At 36.4% G+C, this 9,322-nt stretch overlaps 1 protein-coding gene across 1 annotated transcript; it reads right to left on the bottom strand.

Moving 5' to 3' along the window:
- Nucleotides 1-257: 257 nt before the first annotated feature.
- On the bottom strand, nucleotides 258-8,975 carry LOC309691692 (uncharacterized protein). The gene is made up of 9 exons (XM_082509559.1): nucleotides 8,677-8,975; nucleotides 7,064-7,126; nucleotides 5,344-5,469; nucleotides 4,239-4,313; nucleotides 3,919-4,014; nucleotides 3,619-3,719; nucleotides 3,132-3,207; nucleotides 2,622-2,705; nucleotides 258-1,910 (listed from the first exon to the last, which is right to left on the bottom strand). Exons 1-9 carry the CDS (start codon nucleotides 8,734-8,736, stop codon nucleotides 1,788-1,790), a joined length of 804 nt encoding a protein of 267 aa, XP_082365685.1. The 5' UTR covers nucleotides 8,737-8,975; the 3' UTR covers nucleotides 258-1,787.
- Nucleotides 8,976-9,322: the final 347 nt, after the last annotated feature.

Below are 9,322 nucleotides of genomic sequence, written 5' to 3'. Positions count from 1 at the left end.
TGGGAAATTCACAAGTTAAAAAAAGGAGACTTTTCCATTTGATTACATTTTGTATGATGGATTATGTAGAAAAAGTAGAATTGGGCTGAAAGATCTATCACTTTATTACCTATTCAGGTTGTAAATTGTGTTTTTAAAAAGTAACTAAGTAATTAATTACTTTTGAAAATAAGTAATCAGTAAAGTAACGGGATTACTTTTGGGGGGAAGTAATCAGTAATTAGTTACTGATTACTTTTTTCAGGTAACTTGACCAACACTGGTGTCAGGGACCAAGCAGTAAAGCATAAAGGACACCGGTGGTTTTAATTCAAAAAACGGGTTTTATTGACCCAAAAATATGAAAATATATTTAACAAAGCCAAAACTTAAACAGGCAGACCAATAAAAGAGGTCAACTCAACAGACTAAACTCAAGATAATAATTAACAAAACCTCAAACAAACATATGGTAAACTGACCTGCTGAAATGACACACAGGGGGACTTAAATACTGGTTTAGCTAAACCAAATGACACACACGGGGGAAAACAAGATGGCTGCCATATAACCAACTAATACAAAACATTTAAACAAACATGAAACACCCCCCAGGCAATGAAGCATGTGGTGCAATCCAATTAGGCTGTCAGCAGTACTTCAGGTCTCCCAGCCCTTTGCCACACCTTTTGCCAGACAGGAGGAGACACCAACCCCCAGGTAACTCAAACAAAGAAAGATGTATTAATATAACATAAAACAGAACTTTGACCTTGCAAGGTTAATATGTGTGCACGCCATATAAACATTGGAAGGTGTGATGGAAAAATGAATATATTTAATAAAGAAACGATATTGAACAATAAATAGAATATTTTAAAGTAGTGACTGTAAATTAAACTAAAGTGAATCAACGGGTGATGAGGTGTGGAGCTTACCATGTGTGGCATGCCATCACAACTGGTCACAAGTTCCGTTAAATAGTTGTGAGACAAGACAAATAAGCCACTGTTTAAATATGCTCCTGTAATAACATTTGCCTACCCCAAAAATGTAGTTTTACAACCAATCAGAATTAATATGGAGCAGATCCAGGAGAGCCGTTACACCCTCTGTTACTGTGATTGTTCTGAAAATGGTGGCAATTTGTCCAGAGGCATTTGCAAAACAGTCCTAAAGCAGTCCTCTGAATGGAGTTAAAAGACTAAAATAATTATTTATAACTGATTCTAGACCCAAAAACCCAGACTTCCTATTTTAGTTTTTGCAAATAGAGCGATTGCCAATTTATTTTTAAAAAATGTCTAAAACAGACTAACATCCTTTAGATTTTCCTCCAAAAAACAATGATTATGCCCATAAAAGACTGTCATTCTGCAAAAACACAAGTTAGCTGCTAAAGATTAATGATTAATGATGGCACCTGCTTTGTGCTAACTAGATACCAGAAGCATGTTTAAACAGTAACAGAAATTTCCATGTTGATATGGGAAGCAGCTGTAGTGGTTAAAGCTGATGCCATCAGGATGCTGCTGTTAGAAATTTGCTTCTGCTACTGAATACATGAAGGTATTTTGCTACAATGAAAAGTTTAAGTATCTATTGTTTTGATCCCCTTCCATTAAACACAAGATGAACATTTCAAGAAGGAAATGTTTTACACCATATACACCAAATTAGCATTTTCAGGCAACAGCTCCATAAAGCACCATGTGTTCATTCTGGACCATCTCATCAGCACCAGAAGCCCAGAGAGTGGAAGCGCATTAGTATCGTTGTCTTAATTTTGGGTGAAAGGGGGTCAGAGGTCAGGTGAGGGAAGGTTTAGGTTGGTATTTCACTCTGTCGTAGTCGTCGACTGTAGTTTCAACTGGAGGCTTCTTCCAGTATTTCTCCAGACCCAAAGCAAGACACAGAGCAATGGCTGTTATCTGCAACACACACACACACACACACACACACACACACACACACACACACACACACTGTGTATAATATTTTATACATCATTATTCATCACAGTAAAAATTGCACTGCAATTGCCTTGCAAAAGGGAAAAATCAGTGGTTGCCTGGTGACTTTTTCTTGTTGCACTTTTGGCTGGTTGAGACTGAAATCAAATTTCTGTGTAACACCCTGAATCTGAGCAAACGATTTTGATTGCAAGGCGATTGCACAGGTGGACCATTAGGGTCAACCTGTTTCCAAACAATCAATTTTGCAATGAAATCATAGAGTAAAAGCTTTTCTTGAAACTTCCAGTGTTTTAGAATGGATGGACACTATCAGAGAAACTCTTCCAGAAATTCTAGACAAGCACATATATAAACTAGACATTTCCAGAAATTAAAATTCATGTCTTGGGAACTTCTATGAACTTAAATTTCTCCTCTAATCCTTTTATACCCATATAAACCACGTTTATATGGGTATAGAACAACCATATAGCCTCTTCCTCAATCATGCAAACATATCTACAATCATAACTTTTAGATTTTAGAATTTTTGCATTCATGCATTTGTTAATTTCTTCAAGCAGCTGGAGTTTGTTCTCTTTTCAACTCTTTATATATTAAAAAAAAAGATATGGATCTTGGTTTTAAAGTAAGATAAAAAAAAAAGCTGAGTGTTTTTTTTCTTACTGCAATGGTGGCGAAAGCTGAAATGATTCCTATTCTGAGCTTGACTGGGAAACTCAGGTAGCTCTTTAGGATGGGACCACAGGGCTGCCAAAAATATAAAGGTGAAGAATCAACATGATTAAAAAAACGTCTGTTTTTGGCGTACATAAGTCAAATTTCCCTTTGCGTTTATTTGCTTCTGTTTGTCTTTATAACTAAACAACATTATAAAAGATTAACTGAACTAAAGAATAGAAAGACTAAACCAGACTGCCACTGGATCGAAGATGTACAGTGGGAAGATGGAAAATGTAAATTTAAAAGTATAATAGAAAATAGTAAAATAGAACAAAACATAAGAAAAAAGGATAATCAGGGAAACTAGTAAAGGAGAGCAAGAAAAAAGAAAAAAATAACCAGAGAAAGGGAGAAAACACTGGAGAATTGTAGAAAGAAAGATGCTGAGGAAATAGTAGAACTGTGTGAAAATTAATGATAGAAGAAGAACAAAACCCTGAAGCAAATATTTACCTTGGAGTGCACAAACTGCTGGTTACTTCCCACCATCACACAAGGCTCATATGAGCTGGAATTACCAGGCTGAGATCTGTGGGCAAAAACAGAAAGCCAAAATTTAAGAGCCAAGACAACCCATCCATCCATCTTCTTCCGCTGGGGCCGGGCCGCAGGGGGAGTGGTCACTACCCACAGCTCTTTACCATAGGTAAGGGTAGGGACGTTGATCGACAGCTAAATAATTTAAAAATGTATTAAACTTAAATATTCAGTTCATTTCAATTTTATTTATACAGTGGCAAATCACAACAACAGTCGCCTCTGTTGTTGTGACCCTATATTGTAGGGTGTACCCTACCTTATTCTGAAAAACAGCTAAAAACTCAAGCAAATTACACATTTTCTAAACGTATGAAATAGAAATTATTTTTAAAAATTAGATAAAAAATGACTCTACAATTCAATATTCAGCTAATCTATCTAAAATCCAGTCTTAACATACCTTGACTCACTGGTATAGGTGGTTGTAGGAGGTGTACAGATACAGGAAAAAGGAAGCTGATTATCCCAGTCTTCAAATTTCCTCAAACCACAACAGGAGTCCTTGAAAACACACAAATATTATCATCAGTTAAAGCTCAAGGTTATCATTAGTCTTGGTGTTGAATTACTCATTCAGGTCATATATGTCTATAAAATTAGGTCATAGTTGTTGCTATGACAACAGGACAACAGGAAAAACTAAAAAGTTATATCACTTTTTCATTTCTTTATCCTTATTTTTTTTCTTTGTTTCACTTACCGACGTCTGAAGCTTATTTAATTCTTTCTGGATGTCAGCTGCTGCTTTGTGTAGGGGTGTCACATTGAGAAACAATTCATCCACGGCAAAGTCCATCTACAGTAAATAATATAAACGTTTGAAGAGTGATACACAAACACAAGCAGAGTTTTAAGAGTAATTAACTTTCATCTGTATTACTTTATTACTTATTTAGTCAGTTTACAGCCCAAAGATAACGGTTTCATATTTCATAGTCATTGCATACCTCCAGGGGGCACTGGTGACAAGAAAGCAAGGACTGTCTAAAAATACAGTAAGTGAAACGAACAGGTAGTTACCTGAGCTTGAACCTGAACCAGGGGTGAGGCAACGATCATTAGTGCCACAAACTCCACAAATGTCAGAGCAGAAAACTGGAAAAAAGATTACAGGTTAATGCCACTACTCTAGTGTGTGTGTTTGTACTTGTATGTGTATGTTTTGGGGGACCACTTTGGACCAATAACCTTTGTAGTGAGGACATTTTTGGAACACAGGGGCATTTGGGGGTCAGCCTCATTTAGGGACAGCAGCTTCAAACTTAGCTTTAGAATTTGGGTTAAAATTATGTTTTCGTATATATGCAATTAGGGATTAGGGGTTGGGAATACTTGTATCAGCTAGGATCCTCACAAAGATGCTACATTTGAACTTGTGGAGTGAAGAGCCCACTCCTGAAGACCTTCTATGACTCTGTGGTGGCCTCAGCTATCTTTTATGGTGTGGTCTGCTGGGGCGGCAACATCTCTGCTGGGGACAGGAAGAGACTGAACAGGCTGATCAGAAGGGCCAGCTCTGTTCTAGGATGCGCTCTGGACCCAGTGGAGGTGGAGAGTGACAGGAGAATGGTGGCTAAGCTGTCATCCCTGTTGGACAACATCTCTCACCCCATGCAGGAGACTCTGACAGCACTGAGCAGCTCCTTCAGTGGCAGGCTGCGTCACCCACGGTGTGGGACGGAGAGATTTTGCAGGTCTTTCCTCACCACTGTTGTCAGACTCCACAACAAAGACTTCAACTGAACAAACACACACATCCACACATGTGCAATAGCAACAACACTAAGTGCATTACTCTTTTTCTGGCATCGTTGTATTATACTCAATTGTATATAGCATTTGTATTCTATTTTATTCGATTGCATATAGTATTTTATTTTATTCTATTTTATTGTGTACAGTATCTTATGGATATCTTATTCCAGTGTTTGTTCTCTATTTTTTTCTATGCAACTTTGTACATAGAAAAAATGTACAAATTTATTTTATGTTATCTTATCTGCTTTACTGCTTTAACAAAACTAATTTTCCATGCGTGGGACTAATAAAGTTTATTTTATTTTATCTTATCTTATCTCATCTTATCTTATTTTAACAAACACATGTATGAATTTGTGTTACTCACCACCAACAGCAAAGATTTGTAGTCCAAAGAGGCAGCAGATATGCCCAGAACAGACAAAACCATTGTGAGTGGACCAAACACCTGCAGGACCAGTAAGCCATTACTAATGGACAGCTGGTCAAACAACTGAAAGAGAGAACGTCAGATAACAAATATATTTTATTTAACCTAAACAAAAGGAATGAATAACAAATATTTATAATAACAACTATTGAATATGCAGAACAGTATCTGAGACCATTTCTAATGAGGCAATGAACAGGATCAGCAGAAATGGTAAATGGTATAGCCTGCATTTGTATAGCGCTTTACTTAGTCGCTAAGGACCCCAAAGTGTTTTACACGACATAGAGTCATTCACCCATTCACACACAATCACACACTTGTGATGCAGTGTGGAGCAGAAGGTCCAGATGCATCTTTTAGATTATGTGCCAGATCCTTGCAAGTCCTTTTCCTATTTAGGACATGACTTTGAGATACCACTCATCTGCTGTTGTTAGTCTTTAGGCCTGGCACTTCTTTTGCCCACTCCTTGTCCAGGTTCCTCAGATATTTTAAGGACACATAGCACACCATGTTGAGATATGCCAAGTTTTCAGCTGCTAGCTCTCTGGGAATCACCTTGTTGGTGCAAAAATATCATTTTATGTCTGTAAAACTGTGCCATCTTTGGCATTTTTATAGATTCAACAAAAGAAATAGGAAAAAGTGACATGTTTGTGACACACTTCCGGTAATGAAGTGCTTGAAGATGCTACTGAAAATTAATTTATTGGTGAAGTTGATTGTCACATAACACTGATTCATTGTTCGAGTTAGGTGCCTTTTTGTGCTTGACTTATTCTTAAGTTGGTTTTCTGTGGCTAAAAAAAGAAATCAATCCTCTAAAATTGTCAAGTATACTGGCTGGAATGAAAGTGAGGATAAAGCAGCCAGTGTCCAAAGAAAACTTTGAAAGACCCTCAGAAATCCTGGGAAACTATATTAAAGACCACTCTAAAGACTTCAAGAAGGTCTGGCTACTTGGAAGCAAACTATAACCAAATGACGGGGGATGGGTACTATTTAGCAATAATATAAAAGATAAAATATGTAAAAATGAAAATGTATAAAATAACTACTAAATGCAGTAACTAATAACAGCACAGCAATACACAATTATATTATTATAATTATTATATATATTCAAATATGCCTTTATTTAACCATAGTCTGTTTTTAGCAAAAAATAGAAAGAACTTTGGAAATCATACACGTTGATTAGTATGTATGTATGTATGTATGTATGTATGTATGTATGTATGTATGTATGTATGTATCTATCTATCTATCTATCTATCTATCTATCTATCTATCTATCTATCTATCTATCTATCTATCTATCTATCTATCTATCTATCTATCTATCTATCTATCTATCTATCTATCTATCTATCTATCTATCTATCTATCTATCTATCTATCTATCTATCTATCTATCTATCTATCTATCTATCTATCTATCTATCTATCAGTGCTAGAGTCCAAGCTACATTACAAGTGGCAGGCTCACAGTTGCATTGTGGATAATGTATGCACCAGAATCTTACAAGAAAGTAGAAGTTGTGTTATAAAATGTCAACTATGAGTCTGAGGAAATATAATGTGAAATTAGAGCTGTTTCACTACATAGTTGATTCTTGTATAAAAAAGTGTGGTGAAAAAAATCCCATTTTACCTCTGCAACAGGTATATCATCAATGGGGGAAAAAGCAGCACCAATCATCACAAACCCAGACACCTGCATAATAAAAATGAATAAAGAATAAAAATAGTAAAAGGCAATGACTCAAACTGGTTTACACAAAAGTGGCTGTTGGTTGGGTTCACAGATCAGGAAGTCTTTAACAGCAGAAACATTCCTGTGAAATGCCTTCTCTTCCCCAGAGAGACTGGGAACTCTGACAGCTTTATATCACAAATGTAATCTGTCTCACAGTCAGCAAGTTGAAACTTTCCAAAACAGTCCAACTACACCTTAAACACTCATGGTTGTCTCATTCTTTGACTTCCACATTCCCAGCCTCTGTTGGCTTACTTAGTGAATATTCTCTCTGCAACTTGTCTTACGCAGTTTAAATGAACAGAAAAAAAACAATAAAAACACTCACACATTTATTTCTATTATTTCTAGATGTTGCTTAAACTTAGTGGAGCACCAAGTAAGCTCCTGAGTTTGAGCCCCAGCATTCACAACCACAGAGATGCAAAATGTACCATGCAGGGGCTTGTCCTCCCATGATGGTTCCTCTTCTTGCTCCTCTCCTTTCTCTGGTTTCTGCTGCCTGAGGTATTCACTAAGCACACTATCAGTTGTGAGGCCATCTTCCTGATGTACTCATGGATCTTTGTTGTTTCGTCCTAGACCGTGGTTATGACACTCCCTAGTCCCCTGCCTCCTTCCTTCCTCTTATGAACTTAAAAAGTGAAGGTTCTAAAATTGTTGCTAAAAGACCTCCACATTATTTTAGTGTTTTAGTGTAGTGAAGAGAGATTTATTAGTAAAAAGATTAAATCAAGACTAAATGTTTACTTTAAATAAAAGAAAATCTTTTTGAGTACCACACAGTGCAAGATTTTGGCAACATAACACACCACCTAAAATATTTTAATGTTTAGATAAGTATTAAGAATACATGAAAACAAATACTTCACCCAAAAAAACAAGAAAAAAAGTTGATTCTATGCTGTTTTCTCTCGTTTTAAATATAGGGCTGCTTTAAGTTTTTATGTATTATGTGTTTTATTTTTATTGTTTTGTTTTATTTTATTGTTCTTAACATATTTAATGTACAGCACTTTGGTCCTGTGCTGGGTATTTTAAAGTGCTTTATAAATAAAGATTGATTGGATTTAAACGCAACATATAATAGTTGCCAAAAATTAGACAAATATAATCTTGCACCTGCTACCAGAAAGCAGTTGCTAGTTATTACCACAATTATCACAAATATGTATTTGAACCCAGAATGAAACTAAATTTTGTACGTGCTCAACGCAAAATAATTACATGTCTACAAAATTATAAGTAAAAGAAAAAAAGTTAAAAACAAACATACTGTTTCTGCTTTTCACCTTCTGTTTACAAGACTGTAGTTACATTGAACTTCATTAATTAGCACATGTAATCAACACCTGAATGACACACTGTGTATTTCAAAAATAGTAGATTAAGATTTTAGACCATTAGAATTTTTTAAGATTACCTTTTTAAATTTTTCATTTTTTAAAGATCCAATCACCTCCGACAGCCCACACAAACATGCAGTTAACAATTAGCAGTGTGCTTACCAGTAGCAACACAGTAACACAGATAGCAAGTCCTCGCAAGTAGCTCCTGCAGCGAGCCATGGCTGCTGTCTGAGCGAGTCCAGTTAAAATAGAAACAGAGTAAAGTCCAGAGCCCACTCCTGTGTGATGGATGTTGTTTAAAGCTCCGTGTTTGGCGGCAGAACGAATAACATGACCAAGTTTGGAAGATTGGCTGAGAGGAAAAGAGAGAAGGGGAGAAGAGGAGAGGAGAGGTTATTCCAGGTAACAATAACAACTAATTAAGCGTGGAGGGTGATTGAAATAGAGATATGAATGTCAGTAAGAAAACAGGAAGGTAAATGACAAAGAAGTATGAAAAAGAAAGTGAAAGTGACAGGAGGAAAGGGAGGAAAATAAGTAACAAGTGTGATGAAAGGACACAGGGAAGACAAATAGCATTTCTAATGTGAAAACGTGTTTATTTTTACACCATAAACAAACACAGCAGCAACAGCCCAACTTCATTGTTGCATGGCAACTGCAGACCCAACAATCCTGCTCCACAACTCCTTCCTTCACCTTTTCCTTCTGTCCTTTCAGCACTGTTCAGAACAGCATGTGATGGGCCAAAAGCATCTCAACTGAGCATAAATCATCGTTCTACCTGGAGAGGTGAGCTGCAAAC

The sequence above is a fragment of the Aulonocara stuartgranti genome (assembly GCF_965226115.1).
Source record: "Aulonocara stuartgranti genome assembly, chromosome: 17".
Taxonomy (NCBI): Eukaryota; Metazoa; Chordata; class Actinopteri; order Cichliformes; family Cichlidae; genus Aulonocara; species Aulonocara stuartgranti.
The sequence above is the reverse complement of the archived record's forward strand: the minus strand, read 5'-3'. Positions and strand labels throughout refer to the sequence as shown.

Coding starts and splice junctions, on each gene's coding strand:
- LOC309691692 (XM_082509559.1), bottom strand. CDS start 8,736: ATGGCTCGCTGCAGGAGCTACTTGCGAGGACTTGCTATCTGTGTTACT. Junction 4,015..4,238: donor TGGTTCAGGTTCAAGCTCAG/GTAACTACCTGT, acceptor TATTTACTGTAG/ATGGACTTTGCCGTGGATGA. Junction 3,208..3,618: donor ACCTATACCAGTGAGTCAAG/GTATGTTAAGAC, acceptor TTTTGCCCACAG/ATCTCAGCCTGGTAATTCCA.